The 18,332-nt window shown below is 37.9% G+C and overlaps 1 protein-coding gene across 1 annotated transcript in view; it reads left to right on the forward strand.

Moving 5' to 3' along the window:
- LOC101343269 (RNA helicase Mov10l1-like) overlaps nt 1-18,332 on the forward strand; it is a 64,055-nt gene that overhangs the window by 30,828 nt on the left and 14,895 nt on the right. The window contains 8 exon segments of the mRNA XM_012556823.2: nt 3,597-3,688; nt 4,361-4,419; nt 4,880-4,956; nt 12,074-12,134; nt 13,234-13,412; nt 14,276-14,422; nt 15,008-15,129; nt 17,293-17,392. Coding sequence (XP_012412277.2) covers nt 3,597-3,688; nt 4,361-4,419; nt 4,880-4,956; nt 12,074-12,134; nt 13,234-13,412; nt 14,276-14,422; nt 15,008-15,129; nt 17,293-17,392 — 837 coding nt within the window.

Raw genomic sequence — 18,332 nt, forward strand, 5'->3', positions numbered from 1 at the left:
TATGTCATCCCATTGCCTTCTTGCCTGCATGGTTTCTGCTGAGTAGTCTGAGCTTAGTCTTATTGACTCTCCTTTGTAGATGATTTTTTGTTTATCCCTAGCTGCTCTTAAAATTCTCTCTTTATTTTTGGTTTTGGCAAGTTTGATTATAATATGTCTTGGTGACTTTCTTTTAGGGTCTACCTTGTGTGGGGTTCGATGAGCTTCTTAGATATCTTCTCATCTTTCACGATATCAGGGAAGTTTTCTGCCAACAAATCTTCAACAATTCTGTCTGTATTTTCTGTTATCCCTCCCTGTTCTGGTACTCCAATCACTCGTAGGTTCTTCCTCTTGATGGAGTCCCACATAATTCTTAGGGTTTCTTCATTTTTTTTCAATTCTTTTATCTTATTTTTCCTCAAATAAGTTGGTGCCAAGTGCTTTATCTTCAATCTCACTAATTCTGACTTCTGTTGCCTCAGTTCTGCTCCTGTGACTTTCTATTGAGTTGTCTAATTCTGAAATTTTATTGTTAATCTTCTAGATTTCTGTTTGCTGTCTCTCTGGATTCTTGCAGCCTGTTAAATTTGTGATTATGCTCTTCTCTAATCTTCTTAAGTTCTTCTATTGCTTTGTCTTTGTGTTCCTTGTCTTGTTCTTTGTTTTGCCTGATCTCCTGAAGAGTTCTCTATATTAATCTTTTGGATTCTACCTCTGATAATTCTAAGAAGTTATCTTCCTCCAGAAAATTTCTTGATTGTTTGTTTTGGGAGCTTGCTGAAGCCTTCATCATCTGCCTCTTTATGTGATTTGATATTGACTCTTATCCCTTCACCATCAATAAGGTATTATATTTGTTTATTTTATGTTTGCTTACTGTGTCCTAGCTTCTTGTTTTGTTTTGTTTTGATATGCCCATATAGGTTGGTTGTGTGAGCTGTTTTGATTATTGATGTCTTTGAAGCTCTCACATCCTGTCTCCAGGTAGCTAGAACTGTTACTAGGTATGGGAGCTCAGGAGCCTGTTTACTTTTCTTGTGTGGATTCAGCTGAAGTGTCCAGGTCATCGGTCACTGGGTATGTGGTGTAGGCTCTCACCTACAGTCCTAGATGGGCAGGGGTGATTGGAGTAGGCACAGGTATCTGACTACAGTAGGGGGTCATGCGCTGATCAGATCGGGCCTGACTGCTGTCCCTGAGTGTCTGGGTGGAAGGCATGTCCTTGTTCCCTAGAGTGTGTAGATAGGTGGGTTTTGTAGCTGGACTATGGGTACCCAATGCTGTTGGCTCTAAGGACTGGGAGGCACCACTTATTCTTGGACCCCTGTCGCGGGTTGCTCAGTGGAGTGGGTGGAGCACCAGTCCTCAGGCCCCTGACATGGGTAGGTGAGGACCCTGCTTAATGGGCAAGGTGGTATCAAATGTCATGAATCTGCCACTCCCCCTTATAGCTGATACAGATGAAAATAGGCTTCAGTTGTATTCCCTGTTGTAGTGTAGTAATGAGGGCCTATGCTGTTGAAATGGGCCCACACAGGTCTATGCAGGGCTGAAAGGCATTCAGAGTCCACGGACCCCTTATGCCTGTGCCTAGGCAAAGGGGCTGTGCCTGCCCTGAGTTCTCGGCTTAGGGGAGCTGACAGATTATTTTTCCCTGTTTGTTAATTTGTTCCCTCTCCAAAGCCGGGAGAGTGGCTCAGGGCGCAAGACAGGTTCTACTTCTGGCCCAGGGTAGGTAGCAATCACTGAAGCTCGACAGGACCAGGAGCAGAGCAGGGAGGGAGCAGGTAATTGGGAGGGAGGTACTTCCCAAAAGGGGTTTTTTTTTTTTTTGGATCTGCGTAGTAGGTTAGAGGCTTGTACTTATCTTTAGCCGAATGAGTGCCTACTCACTGGTTCTAGAGGGTTGAGCAGACTCTCTGCCACTCGGTCTCTCCCAATCTGGAAAACACGTCCCGAGCGCCACTGCTTGCCTCATGCCTCGCATGCTAGCCAGTCCAGCCTGCAGGGTGCCAGTGCTGGCCAGGTCAGGTTTGGCAACTCCTCACTGCTTCTGAGCCGTCTCTCCCTCCCCCTGCCACTCTGTCTGATTCCTCAACTTTGTCTTTGATTTTCAGGGCTCCTAGATTGTCATACATAATCAATTCACTTGTTCTTTCGGGTCTTTGTTGTAAGAGGGACCACAGGAAGCGTTTGACTACTCCACCATCTTGGCCCTACCTCCTGGCTTTAGTTTTAGCAATTAAAAATGTTATTGTTGTCATTAAAATAGTAGGCAAGGGGTTTAATAACAAAACGGATGAAGACGAAGTTAAAATTATTGAGCTGGATATAAAGCTGAGGAATCTCTCAGAAGATAACAGAAAGGAATAAAGAGATGCAAATATTAAAGAATAGTTAAGATACATGGAAGATAAATCCATCAAAGGTTCTATTAATATTTTAAAAGATCTGGAATAAGTTCTGTTTTAGAACTGAAGAAAGATATGAAATCCTTAAATTCATCTCAGAATATTTTCTAATTTCCCCCTGTGATTTCTTCGACTCATTTGTTGTTTAAGAGTGTGCTATTTAAATTCCACATATTTGTGAATTTTCCAGTTTTTTTTTCCTTGTTATTGATTTCTAGTTCCATTGTGGTCAGGGAAGATACTTTGTATGATTTCAGTTCTTTTAAATTTATTGAGCATTGTTTTGTGGCCTGACACATAGTGTATCTTGAAGAATGTACCTTGTCCACTTAAGAAAATGTATATTGTGCTATTGTTGGGTGGAGAGTTCTACATATATCTATCTGTTGGATCTAGGTGGTATATAGTATTGTTTAAGTTCTTTCTTTCCTTTTTGATCTTCTGCCTGGTTTTTCTATCCATTATTGAAATTGGGATATTGAAGTCTCCAGCTGTTATTGTATAACTGTCTCTCTGTCCTTCAAGTCTGTCAGTTTTTGCTCCATGTATTTTGGGCCTGTTTCTAGATGCATATATAATTATTATATCTTCTTCATTAATTGACCCTTTTATCAATATATAATGGTCTTTTTTGTCTCTTGTACCAATTTTTGACTTAAAAGTATTTGTCTGATACTAGTATAGCCACCCCAGCTCTTGTTTTGTTGTTGTTGCTCTTTGCTTGGAATGCTTCTTAGAACTTCTCTTTCTGTGTGTCCTCAGAAACTTCTTTCCTTCCTGCTAGTCTAGGAAAAGAACAAAAATTAGATCAAGTTGTAGCTGGAAGGCTTCCCGGAATATCTAGTCACCTATACTGCTAGAAGAGAAAACTTGTAATGACCTTTATTTCTAGGCTTTCATATAGCACATACCATTTTGTATTACAATTATTTGTTTAGTCTGTGTCTCACTTACCTTTATATTCCCAGGACTAGAACATGGCCTGGTAAATATAAGTTTAGTAAGCATTTGGAAAGGATGGATACATCAGCTGATTCCCCATTTGTATAATCTAATGGTGTAATTATTTCTAATTCTCAGTTATTTTTGCAGATATCTAAGATGCCAAATTTTAGCTCAGATCTGTAGAATGAAGTCTTCAGGATGTGTTGCTGGATATCAAAAATAAAGTACAGTTTATGAACATTAGTGTTGCTTTTTCAGATTCACGGAGAAGAGGTGACTTTTACAATTAATCCAAGATTTAATGAAACATATAATTTTGAACCTGTGGATGTGGAATTTATATTTAATAGGTAATTCTTTTAGTGAATTTCATAAAAACTTGTCTTTATTCCTAGTCAGTGCCAGGCTTCTGTTTAGGATTTAAAGTAAATCCTTTGACTTTCCAGTAATGATGTCAGACATGTGTTGAAATATTTATGCTTTGGGGATCCGAAGCATAACCAATTTCAGAACTTCAAATCTGAATTTTAAAGAAATCTGTACCTATATTCTGTTTTGAGAAGATATGTATCAGCTCTTGCATCCTTGCCAGATATTTTCATTTTTGTTTTGGAGTTTTTTGTCATGCTTTGTTTCATTGAAGATAGAATTTTATTCTCCATTGTTATTTTCAATTAATTTTAAGGGATGGGCCTTTCACAATCAAAATTACTTTTCAGTTAACTCAAAAGAATCAGCATTCATAGGATAATTTACTTTTGTTCTTTTGCAGTTTATACATTAAAAATGAAATACTCCCCTAAAGGAAGAGGGAGTCTCTGCTGTACTTATACCTGGAATACTACTTTTATAAGAGGAATTTACATATGTACACACAGAAAAATGATCCTTCAGTCTTTCAGATATCCTAGAGGATCCTTTAGGAACTTAAATGATATATACTCAGATTCCTATGACCTTTGTAGTCTTGACTTTTTAAAAATATTAAAGTGAGTTATTTTCTATTGTTTTCTTTTCGGTAGGACTTCAGTCAGACGATGTCACTTTGCAGTTGAAGAAGCCAAACATTTAGGTGAAAAAGGTATTATTTTTGTGAAAGTACATTGACTGTCATTTTCTCAGAGTATTTTAGAGGATCTTCATATGACATGTTAAGTAAAATACAGTCTTTTGAATCATATACTAGAAATAAAACTACAGGATGTCCACATGTTTTGAACTTTATATTGAGGGGCTTTAGTGTGTTCCACTATATCTGAAAAGAAATTGATTACACTTTGCTTCACCCCTCTTAATTTAATGTGTTAGTTTACTTATTTATTTTTTGCTTATGAGTAGAAAAGTAAATGACTTTGATATAAAGAACAAACAGTGCTTTTGTCCATGTTATAATTTGTAAACATTGCAGAGAAGGTGGAGTAAGGGAGGGAGTAGAATATCTTTGACTTTTGGTGGGATGGTCATAAAACTAGAGATTGTCTTTATTCTTTTTTTATCATTTTCAGTAATATCTACCCTCTCACCGTTTCTCTTTTTTAAAGTATTATTTCCAGACACTCTCATATTAAAGGCTCCCCAAGTTTCAGAGAATTGGAATGATGAACAGTCTTTCGCTATGGTAATATTTTAATAATTTTGATATATTTTAATAGATAATGATTGTGAAATCATTTTAGATACAATAGATCCCAAATTACCTGGAGTATTAGGGAAGGGTAGGTCACAAATAACCCCAAACCACAGTTAAATTTAAACCAATTCAAATATGCCACAAAGTAGATTTAAGGTAAAATTTACCCAAAATTTAACCAGTGCTAGTAGGACTACAATATGTTGAGAAAACAAGTTACAAATCTGTAGGATATTATATTTTAAAAAAACAACAACTTTATTTTGAAATAATTCTAGACTTAAAGGAAGTTACAGACATAGGATAGAGAGGGCCATGTACCGTTCACCCAGTTTATCCCACTGATTATACCTTATGTAACTGCAGCCTAGAAAATCCTATGGGGCAGTTCTACTCTGTCACATGGGGTCACTATGAGTCAGAAATCAATGGCACCTAACATCAACAATAACTATAATCCAAACTAAAACCAAACCCGTTGCAGTGAAGTTGATTCTGACTCATAGTGACCCTATAGGACAGAGTAGAACTGCTTATAGGGTTTCCAAGGAGCAGCTGGTGGATTTGAACTGTCAGCCTTTTGGTTAGCAGTAGAATGCTTAACCACTGCACCACCAGGGCTCCAACAACGACTATAGTACAATATAAAACCTAGGAAATTAACACTAATATAAAGTGTATGTACAGTTCTACATCACATTTGTAGTTTCACGTAACCACCTCTGTAATCAAGATACAGACCTAGTCCATCACCATAAAGATCTCTATTGTGTTACCCCTTTACAATCATGCCCACCCCCCTAGCCCCACCATCCCTAAACTCTGGAAACCACTAATCTGTATCTGTATAATATGGTCATGTCAAGAATGCTGTATAAACGTAATCACACAGTATGTGACATTTTTATTGTAAAATATATATAACAAAACATTTGCCATATCAACCATTTTTACTTGTACAATTCAGTGATATTAATTACGTTCACCATATTCTGCAACCATCGTGACTATCCAGTTCCAAATTTTTCATGAACTTTAACAGAAACTTAGTATCCCTTAAGCAATAACTCCCCATTCCCCCTCCGATCTGCCCCTGGTAATCACTGATAAACTTTAGTCTCTATCCATTTGCCTATACTAGGTATTTCATATAAGTGGGATCATACAGTATTTGTCCTTTTGTTTCTGACTTATTTCATTTAGCATAACGTTTTCAAGGTTCATCTATGTCGTAGCATGTATCACAGCTTCATTTCTCTTTATGACTGAATAATATTTTACGTACTATGTTTTGTTTATATATTCATCTGTTGATAGGCACTTGTTTGTTTCCACTTTTTGACTATTGTGAATAATGCTGCAATGAATATTGGTGTACAAGTATCTTTTTAAGTCCCTGCTTTCAAGTCTTTTGGGTATATACCTAGGAGTGGAATTGCTGGGTCGTATGGTAATTTTTTATTTTAGCCATTCTGATAGATGTGTGGTGATAGCACATTAATTTGCATTTACCTATTGGCTAATGATATTGGGCATCTCTCCATGTGCTTATTTGCCATCTGTATATCCTCTTTGATAAAATGTCTCCTCAAGTTTTTGGCCTATTTTCTAATTGGAGTGTTTATTTTTTGTGCTGTTGAGGTTTATATATATATATAAAGGTCCCTGGTTTGTACAAGAGGAGCCCTGGTGGCACAGTGGTTAAAGCACTCAGCTGCTAACCGAAAGGTCAGCAGTTCAAACCCACCAGCCACTCTGCGGGAGAAAAATGTGGCAGTCTGCTTCTGTAAAGATTTACAGCCTTGGAAACCCTATAGGGCAGTTTTACTTTGTCCTACAGGGTTGCTATGAGTAGGAATCGATTCGACGACAGTGGGTTTGGGTGTTGTGCCAACAGTTTGCACTCAACTATTAACCTTAAGGTTGGTGGTTCAAACCCACCCAAAGGCACTGTGGAACAAATGCCTGGTGATCTGCTTCCATAAAGATTACAGCCAAGAAAACCCAGTGGAGCAGTGTACTCTGTAACACATAGGGTCACCATGAATTGGAATCAACTTGAAGGCAACAAGCTTAGTTCTGGTTTTTTTGGATACTAGTCTTTGTCAGCTATGTGGTTTGCAAATATTTTCTTCCAGTCTGGAGCTTGTGTTTTCATCCTTTTCACATGGACCATCACAAAGCAAAATTTTTTAGTTTTGATGACATAGAATTTATCAATTGTTTTATGGATCGTGCTTTTGGCGTCAAGTCTAAGAACTCTTTGCTAAGCTCAGATCCCAAAGATGAATTTAGCTGGACTATATGAAGAAGAACGGGGCATCAGGATTGGAGGAAGGCTCATTAACAAACTGCGTTATATAGATGACACAACCTTGCTTAATGAAAGTGAAGAGGACTTGAAGCACTTACTGATGAAGATCAAAGACTATAGCCTTCAGTATGGATTACACCTCAACATAGAGAAAACAAAAATCCTCGCAACTGGACCAATAAGCAACACTATGGTAAACGAAGAAAAGATTGAAGTTTTCAAGGATTTTTCATTTTACTTGGTTCCACATTCAACACCCATGGAAGCAGCAGTCAAGAAATCAAAAGACACATTGCATTGGGCGAATCTCCTGCAAAAGACTTCTTTAAAGTGTTAAAAAGCAAAGATGTCACCTTGAAAACTAAGGTGCACCTGACCCAAGCCATGGTGTTTTCACTTGCCTCATATGCATGTGAAAGCTGGACAGTGAATAAGGAAGACTGAAGAAGAATCGATGCCTTTGAATTAATGCTGTTGGTGAAGAATATTGAATATCCTATGGACTGCCAAAAGAACGAACCAATCTGTCTTGGAAAAAGTACAACCAGAATGCTCCTTAGAAGCAAGAATGGCGAGATTATGTCTCACATACTTTGGACATGTTATTAGGAGGGACCAGTCCCTAGAGAAGGACATAATGCCTGCTAAAGTAGAGGGTCAGCGAAAAAGAGGACGACCCTCAATGAGATAGACTGATATAGCGGTTGCAACAATAGGCCCAAGCATAACAACGATTGTGAGGATGGCGCCGGACCTGGCAGTGTTTCGTTCTGTTGTACCTAGGGTCGCTATGAGTTGGAACCGACTCAACGGCACCTAACAACAACAAGAGTTTCATAGTTTTACACTGTACATTTAAGTCCTAGATCCATTTTGAGTTAATATTTGTATAAGGTGTGAATATCCCTTTTTGCCTATGTTTATTCTAGTGCATCAGTACTATTTGTTGAAAAGGCTCCAATGAATTGCTTTTATACCTGCATTTTTATCACTAATCATGCATCCTGTTATTTCTAATCTGATCTTAAATCGATCTCTAAATTCTCAATATAGATACTGTGATTTTTAAGTCCAGGATTTTTTAATTTTCTATAGATACCAATTCTGTTTACATTGTCCATCTCTTATCCATTTATCAGTCTTACTATATTTCTGTAATCTGTTACTATAATTATTTTAAAGTCTTTGTCTAACTTCAATATTTGAATCATCTGTGGGTCTGCTCCTTTTGTTGTTTTTTCTCTTTATTATTGATTACATTTTTCTGCCTTTCACCTATCTAGCAATTTATGATTGCTTACCTGAAATTTTTTATAAAGAACAATAGAGGCTCTAGAAAATATCTTCCATCAGCAAGGATTTCCAAGGAAATGGGAATTTGTTAGAAATGCATATTTTCAGGTCCCTTCCCAGACCCACTGAATAAACAGCTTTGGAAATGGTACTTAGCAGTCTGTTGTAACAACCCTTCCAGCTGATTCTTATTCATGTTAACGTTTTGAGAACCACTGTAGTACATTGTACCTGGGAGTGGAAGTCTTGACTTAATTTTGACAGGATCACTCTGGCAAATGTGATGAGAATAGACTATAGAAGAGCTGTGGAGACCATTCTGTGAAAGTTGGCCTCCAGAGATTCTGATTTAATTGGTCTGTGGAGGGATGTATGCATAGGTCTGTTTAAAGCCACACAGGTGTTTCCAATGGACATGTTCAATATAGGATAGAGAACTATTGCAGAAACATGAATCTTTTCTGGGGTGATCCTCTCACATGTGTAAGGTATTTCATTCTCACGTACCCTATTTATATGAGAGTTAAGAAATGGCCCATTGATTCCCATTTTTCTCTACTGAACTCCCGTGTCATTTTTGTAGGCACAATAGTGGTTGAATGGACAACACAAGAAGCCCATGGAAGATATGATTTTGGCTTTATCTGTATTGTTACCAGTAAAGGTGGTGAGAAGTGGTCAGATTCTGGGTATATTTTGAAGAATATATTTTTTCAAATATATTTGCTGATGGATTGGATGTGAGTGGGGTATGAGAAAGAGAGGAGTCTACAATGACACAGATATTTTATGAGAGCAACTGGAAGAATGCTGTTGGCATTCATTGAGAAGGGAAAGACTATGAGTGGAACAAATCTGGTGGATGGGGAAGATCAGGAATTTAATTTTAGAGATCAAGTGGGGATGTCAAGTAAGCAGTTGGATATATATGTGTGTAATTTAAGTAAAAGAATGAGACAGGAGATATAAATTTATAAATTTGGAAGTCATCATATTTCTGATATTTGCAGTGGATATACACATCTGTAATGTAAGTGAAAGATTGAGAAAGGAGGTATAAATTTATAAATTCGGAAGTCGTCAGCATATTGGTGATATTTAAAGCCCTGAGATTGGTTGAGATCACCTAGAAAGTGAATGCATATAGGGAAAAAAAGAGACTCAAGAACTGAGCCCTTAGGCACTCCAGCATTGAAACTGGGGAGAAAAGGAGAAACCAGAGAAGGAAACTGAGTGGAAGCAGAGTCAGGTGTTCTGGAAGCCAAATGAAGGAAGTGTTTCTCAGAGGAGGGAATGACTAAGTAAATCAGATGTTAGGATAGGTTAAGTCAGCTGAGGCCTGCTAGAATGTCATTTCTTTCAGGACAGGGCACACAGCTATGCTTTTGCTTTGTTTTGTTTTCATTCACGTAACCTTGTATTGTAAGATCTAAAATTTCAAGTGCTGCCTTGACTTCTTTGAGCCTCACAGGACCCCAAAAAGGCCTATCTGTAAGTTCCCCTCCTCTTGCCAGAAATGTCCACCACCTAGCAGGAAAGGGTCTCCCCATAATGGCTAGTTCCCTTATCAGCTAGAACAGCTGCACCCCACCCAGTCCTCAACCTAATGTGTTTCACCCTTCTGCCTGCCCAAGAAATTATTAAACTAATCACATCCTCCACAGGAACCAGGGGTTACCCTACCCTCTAGATACCACAAAGTCTGCTTCCCACAGCCCCTGCTGGTTCACTCTGCTCCTGAGTACAACCTCCGTGTACCCCTGTATAGTGTATGGCAGGTGGTGTCTTCCTCTCCTGGGCTGTGACCATATGCGACTAAAAAGCTGCTGCCAGTCTCATCTGTCCAGTGTTGAGTGTCATGTGTTTGGCCATCTCATACTGTTTACAAAGGGAATCCCTCCTCATCGAGGGACAGATTACCCAATAAGCAAGGTACACAGGGGCTTACTTGTACTTACTTACTTACAGTTTCACATGAGTTTCACCACATCTTTCATGTGTTAAAAAAACTGTTGAAATTGTACGCTACAGATTAGTAAGTAAACACAATTAAGCCTGTATGTACTTTGCTTACTGGTTAATCTGCCCCTGGGTGAAAAGCCCTTTCATGACCCGTGGGACATACCATATCCCACCCACTTTTTCTAGCTCTCAGGTTTCTTGGGAGTCTACTTGTCTCACTAAAAGTATTTTCTGCCCTCCAGTGGGGACTTGTGTAATGGTGAAAGGTGAAAGAAACACTCACTGAAGCAAAATAGCTAGGGTATCACCCTTAAATGTAAGGTAGTGCATCCAGGATGTATGATTGGGTAAAAATTTTGTCTATTTTGGCTTTTATATAGCTAGATAAGCCTTGTAAGCATATTTATAGTTTCCTTGTGATAGTTACAGAACCCTGGTGGGTTTGGTTTGTGTGTGTGGGTGTGTGTGTGTGGGTGGCAATAAATCCTGCCACCTGTGACCAATGGGACAGATGGGTACTCACTAATCCTGGCTCCTAAGAACCTCCTGAGGTTTGTGGGTCCCTGTATTCCCAAATAATATTTCTCAAAATCCATACTACCAACCAAAAATTTAAACACACTCCATGACTCAGCATGCTTCCATTAATGAAAACACATATTATCAAAAAAAAAATTCAAAGCAGAAAATAATAGGGTCTTAAAAGGGATAGGAGGTGATCAGAGCAAATCCCGATATCTAGTGCTGTGTCTGGTCCCTACAAGGTGTTCATATTTGTTGGTCTCAACTTAATGTGCTTTGGTCTAGATAAGTGAGGGATATACTATGTGCCTCATCAGGGACTGGGAAACATTTTTAGGATAATTTCCTGACCTCTGTCACATGGTATCTCTTCCCCTTTGAGCTCTCAGTTCTGTGCATGACATTTTTTGCCTTGCTTTCTTTCAGCTGGTATTCCAAACTGCCTGCCACCATGTCTGTCTAGGCCCTGGATACTTTATAACATAGCCTATTTCTGCCGTTCCCAACCCCTCATAAAATAAAATAGACTACTTAATTAGAAATTAAGTAAATGTAAAGGTATTGAAAATTTTCAGTTTCAATTTGGTGTACTAAACTCACCAGAGAGAGTGACATCAACGGTCTGTTCCTTCCAGTCCTTATCCTAAAATAGATAAGCACTGTCAGCACTGACCATGATTACGAACCTTGTAAAGAGGAAGCATTTAATATAAAATGTACTTCTTTATTTTGGTTCCAATGTTTCTTCATTATAAAATTTAGTGTATTTGTATTTATTTTAAAAAGGGAGTCCAGAAAAGAAACATAAACCTTTTAAACAATGTTTTGTCAAATTTTCTTCTGTATTAGCATTATGTATTAAAGGCAGTGTCCTGTGGATCTATTGAAAGAGATATTATTATAATAAGTAGAATATTCAAAATGTATTCATCCCTAAAATAAGCCAGTATGAACACAAAGATGTTCTTTATCAGCACTTTTTCTCTTCACCTTTTTCTGCATGTTTTTTTGTAGACTAGAGAAACAATGATGGCCAAAACAAAACACGGGAGTGTCAGAACCTTGGATGTGCCAGGTATGGTAACCTTTGCTGAAGAGACAAGTAATCTGGGAGCATATTTGTGAGGGGTTTGGAAAATTAGGGTTTACAATAGAGCAGCTAAGGTGATTTTTGTCCAGAAACTAGGTGCCAGGAGAAATACTCTTAGGTAGAAAGAAAAAAGATTGGGAAATTTTTTTAGACTGTAAAAATTGTATTATCCATAATGAGAAAAGTTTATCTTTACTGAACACTAGCAAAGAGTAACTATTTTAGGTTAGATATTTTTTTTAAATATTTGCAATTATGTATTGTTCTTGCCATGTGGTCTTTTAATCTCTCACAGACATTTTAAAACCATGACTAATATTTTCCGTGCCAATGGATATTTAGGCAGAGATATTGCTGGAGACCCTGGTTCAATTCCTGGCCAATGCACCCCATGCACAGCCACCACCTGTCTGTCAGTGGAGCTTGTGTGTTGCTGTGTTGCTGAACAGGTTTCAGTGGCGCTTCCAGACTAAGACAGACTAGGGGGAAAGGCCTAGTAATCTACTTCCAAAAATCAGCCAGTGAAAACCCTATGAATCACAACAATCTGATCCACAGCCAGTCATGTGGATGATGCAGGACCAGCATTTCATTCCCTTGCGCATGGGGTCGCCATGAGTCAGGGGCCAACTCGACAGCAGCTAAAAACAACATGGACTGCATGACCTAGTTTTTCTCCTTTCTGAAAACTAGGTTAATTTTCCTAACCATGCTTGATGATGACTCAAATAGCTTCTTAAAGAGTTTGCCTTGTTCTGTTGCAGAATTTAAGAGCTACAGCTGCTAACCAAAAGGTCGGCAGTTCAAATCCACCAGCTGCTCCTTGGAAACCCTATGAGACAGTTCTACTCTGTCCCGTAGGTCGCTGTGAGTCGGAATCGACTCAACAGCCAGCGGGTTTGGTTTTTTGGTTTGGTATTGTTTTATGAGAAGTAAACTAAAGAATTTTTCCTGCATGATTTGCTTTTATTTTAACCTTCAAAGCAGTGTGCGCTATTAACACCTTATTTAAATCACAGTAGTTTCTACTGATATTCAGACTTTTTTATTTGCAACTGAAACTGTGTTTCCACATTGAATGCAGTAAGTAGAAGTCCAACCTCTAAAATAAGAGGTGTGAAATTTTTCAATCCATTGCTGAATGAAAATCAGAAATTAGCAGTTATAAGGATACTGAATGGTGAATGTCGACCAATCCCATATATCCTTTTTGGCCCTCCTGGAACTGGAAAGACACTTACATTAATAGAAGCAACTTTACAGGTAATAATAGCTGGAATACCATGAGACATCAGAAATAATACATTTCTGAAGTTTTAAATGTGTAGTTAAGAATGAAGTTCTAAAAGTATAAGATTAAGTGGAAAGTAACTATCTTAACTATTGTTAAATGGTTAATAAACTGGACTCCAGTACTCTTATTCATTTATTGTGTTTGATTCATCAAGAATTCATTAGTTTATATTATAGAATCACAAAGTTGTAAGGAGCTTAAGAAATCTCAGTTATTCCAAACTGTTCAGTTATGCTTGTTTTGTATGAATAAATATAATGTAATAAGCTTAGTTATTAGAACTTAGAAAGAAGTCTATTTTTCATGAAACTTTGCTACAGAATAACATTACCTATACTGGAGTGAAAGCTATCATTGTGCAGAAGTCTCTGATGTCCTTTATATTTAAAATAAAGTTGCTAAGTATGGTGTATATTTAGTGTTTTGGTACCATTCAGTGGTTCAGATCTGCAAACATTTATTGAGCACTTACTATTACAGTGCTGTGAGCTGGGTGCACAGAAATATTAAACAGTTTCTGTGTTTGAAGGGTAGTTTATCATTCTGAATAGCTCAAAGAACTTTCCCATGATTCTCTTAACTTTTAGCATCTCTGGTAAGGCAGAGCTATCATTTCCATTTACATTTGGCCTGAATCTCAGAGAAGTGATTTACATCAAAGCCTGTTTGAAAAGATGTGACGAAGCAAAAAATAAAATCCAGTTCTCTTTGCTGTAACCATCCCCTATCCTCTAAACTGGGCTGAATCCATCTAAATGAATATGATGCAAATTTGGTATTAGACTTATGTTTCCATGATATAGTAATTGTCTTCTTTGTGTCTTTGACAAAGGTGCATAATGCTTTGCCCGACAGTCGGATTTTAATCTGTGCACCATCCAACAGTGCAACAGACCTCTTGTGTTTGAGGCTACACGAGACCAGGGTGCTGGAGCCTGGGGTCATGGTCAGAGTGAACGCCAACTGCAGATGTGAGGAGGTGAGCACTGGGGTGCTCAGCAAGGCCTCAACAGGGTGCTCTCATGGGATATGAGATGAAAGTGTGTTGGTTGGGAGAAAGAGGGCAGGAGAGTTCTTAACCAAGAATTTGCTCATCTGTGCCATAACTTATTATTAAATATCTTATTTCTGAATGTTTACTTATATTTTCATGTTGTTTTCTATAAATTATCAATTATACTATGATTATTCTTTGTTTTATGGATTTCTAAATGCTCCTCTTCTATATTATTCCCAAACATCGTCTCTTTTTAATTTTTTTATTGATTTTCTTATAAGTATCCCTTTAGAAAAATTATAAGTTCTTTATTTTCTTATGAAACAATTCATTTTCTAGATTCCTAACTTTTTGCTAAAAAGGTTAGGAATCTAGAAAATGAATGAAAAAGAGAGTGTTGGGGAGGGATCTGCAGGATCATATGTCATGATCGTATTCTTACTAGGGGAAAAAAAATCACAGGAGTGGCAACTGGATAAGATTTTTAGAATTTCTTGCAGCTGTGTGATTCTGTCCCATTTAAATACATGCTTAATAATTTGAAAAAATAACTGACTTTCCCCTCAGGCAATCAGTGATGTAGTTAGACCATATTGCAGAGATGGAGACGATCTTCAGAAAGCCTCACACTTCAGGATAATACTTACAACATGCAGCACTGCAGGACTTTTTTACCAATTAGGAATAAGGTATTTAAAATGTTTGTAAAGCACCTAATGTGGGCTAGATATTGTTTGGGGTACTAGGAATCAGTGATGAACCACTGAGTTAAAGGTCTCTGTCCTCTGAAAGCTTATGCTTGTGGGAAGGCTAACAATAACAAGCAAAGTAATTACAGAGTGTGTAATTGCTATAATATGCCCAGGTCAGGTGGTAAAAAGGAACTGGGATGAGGATAGGAAAATACTTGTATAGTATGGTCAGGGTTGTTCTCTGTAAAGGAAGTGACATCTGAGCTGAGACCTGAAAGAGGAGATGAACGCAACATAAGGAAGGTCAGAGAAAAATTCCCAGGCAGATGGAGTAGCATGTTCAAAGGTCCTGAGGTCGGAAGTATCTTGGCATGTTAAATTACTCAAAGGAGGCATTGTGGCTGTAGCAGAGTAAACAAGGGAAAACAACAGCATGACGCGATGTTGGAAAGGAAGGGCTTGTCACATAGGGCCTTGCAGAAAAAATTGTTTGGATTTCATCTCTAATTTAGTGGGAGTCTGTTGAAGAGCTTTTGAGTAAGGGAGTTGAACGGATTGAAGGATGGAAAGAGGGGACATTGTAAGGTGAGCGGGGTTAGTAAATGAGCATGGTTACCTAAGGTCACTGTCAGCAAAGCCAGGCATCTCGTTTCACAGCTTATCACCTAGTGCTGTGGTGGACTCTGGGACTCTACTGCCTTGTGATGTGGAGGATGTAGGCACGCAACAGAGCAGCATGTTGTAGGCATGTTGCGGATCTGTGGAGGCTACCCAAAGGACACACATCCTGACAGTATATTGAAAATGGAAGAGTGCAACATATTCATCTTTCATAAGGAGGGGTCTGTAGATCTCCTTTATGTGGCCAATGGCTTGAGACTTACAGATCCAGGCATGCTTTTTAATACATGGACTAACTCTCAGTACAATTTATAATTAATTGGAAAACAAAAATAACAACTTTCATTTCTGGAGCACTATATGTACAGGGACTCTTAGGTACTTTAAACCTCCTGAGAAACCTAAGACAGTGGTTGTCTCTCTTTTCATAGCTGAGAAAAGTGAGGGTCAGAGAATTCAAGAAATCTAGCCAGTTTGGGAAGTCAGAGCAGAAAGAAAATTACTGATGAAGAGCTCAGACTCTACAGGAAGATAGACCTGAGATTCAGTCTATCTCTTGTCACTTACTAGCTTTGTGATATTGGGTGAGTTAGGTATCTGCTCCAGATCTCAGATTCCTCATATGTTAGAATGGGGTAATATGGTACCTACCTCATGGGATCCTTGTGGGTATTAAATGAGAATGCATAAAAAATGCTTATCACAGTGCCTAATACATCATAAATGCTCAAAAACTGCATTAATATTTTTGTATCACAACATTTTCAAGTTACTAAATTTCACTGTACCTCTGTCTACATTTGTGAAGATGAGGTAATCCCTTATCGTATTACTTAAAGGCTTAATCAAAATAAAACAAAAATAATAGAACACGTAACATTTTTTGAACCCTTGCTATGTGTCAGGCCCTGTTCTGAGTGTGACCTGTTTATTAACTCATTTAATTCTCACCCGTACTGTATAAGGGAGGAGATCATGCTGATACACCCAAATTACAAGTGAGCAAAGCATGGCACAAAGAGGTTAAGTAAACTGTTAATATGTGAATGAAGCCAGGATTCAAACCCAGGCATTTTGACTAGAGCATCTGTTTACCTAATCACTAGGAATTATACATAAGTTAATGAATGCAAGATATAGAATGTGAATTTTGTAGCACTGTGACTTACATAAAGTAGACATTCAATAATTTGTTCATTTTATCCCTTTCCCCCTTGAATCTCTATTTAATAAACACATGTCACTGACAATTGGCCAGGTACTGTGCTGAGCTCTTTAATAATATGAACCATTTACTCCTTATAAGAACAAACCTGTCCAGGTGGTTGTTATTATTGCCCAAGGACACACCAAAAGTCCATGTTACTAACCAATATACTCTGCTGCCTCTATTATGTTTCCTATAGTGTTGATCATTACTTCTTTTGGGAAAAATTCAAAATGGGCAACCAATGTCTAAAAAGCCAGTGATTGCCTAAAATATTTTTACAACTTAATGTATCCTCCAAAATTAAAGTGTAAAATAATATTTGATTCTAGAGTTGGACATTTTACACATGTATTTGTGGATGAAGCAGGACAAGCACATGAGCCAGAATGCCTTATTCCTCTGGGGTTTATTTCACATGTCAAAGGCCAGGTAAGGCTTATTTATATTTTGATTCTTTGTTTTCATTTTTATTATTGTTATTTTTCAGTTTTTTAATTAAGGCGTTATGTACCAATAGCAAAATTCACCTCCCTTTTTCATTTACAAGTCTGACATTTGAAGAATACATTTGACAAATGCATATAGTTGTATGGTGAAAGGGTACAACCTGATGCACATCTCTCCTGATTTTAAACCATGCTGTATCCCTTTGTTCTGCTCCAACAACTGCCTCTTGGTCTACGTACAGGTTTTGCCTGAGCACAATTAAGTGTTCTGGAATTCCCATTCTTCGCAATATTATCCATAATTTGTTACGATCCACACAGTCGAATGCCTTTGCATAGTCAATAAAACACAGGTAAAATCTTTCTGGTATTCTCTGCTTGTATGCTCTGTTTGTTCTGGTTGTATCCTCTCACCATACTTATTCAATCTGTATACTGAACAAATAATCAGGGAAGAGGGACTACATGATGAAGAACACGGCATCAGGATTAGAGGAAGACTCATAAACAACCTGCATTATGCAGCTGACACAACCTTTCTTGCTGAAAGTAAAGAGGACTTGAAGCACTTACTGATGAAGATCAAAGATTACAGCCTTCAGTATGGATTATACCTCAACAATATCCTTACAACTGGACCAATAAGTAACATCATGATAAACAGAGAAATGATGGAAATTGTCAAGGATTTCATTTTACTTGGATCCACAATCAACACCCATGGAAGCAGCAGTCAAGAAATCAAATGACACATTGCATTGGGAAAATCTGCTCCAAAAGACCTCTTTAAAGTGTTAAAAAGCAAAGATGTCACCTTGAAGACTAAGGTGTGCCTGACCCAAGCCATGGTGTTTTCAGTCACCTCATACGCATGCGAAAGCTGGACAACGAATAAGGAAGACCAAAGAAGAATTGATGCCTTT

The sequence above is a fragment of the Trichechus manatus genome, unplaced genomic scaffold (genome assembly GCF_000243295.1).
Source record: "Trichechus manatus latirostris isolate Lorelei unplaced genomic scaffold, TriManLat1.0 scaffold00079, whole genome shotgun sequence".
NCBI classification, from domain to species: Eukaryota; Metazoa; Chordata; class Mammalia; order Sirenia; family Trichechidae; genus Trichechus; species Trichechus manatus.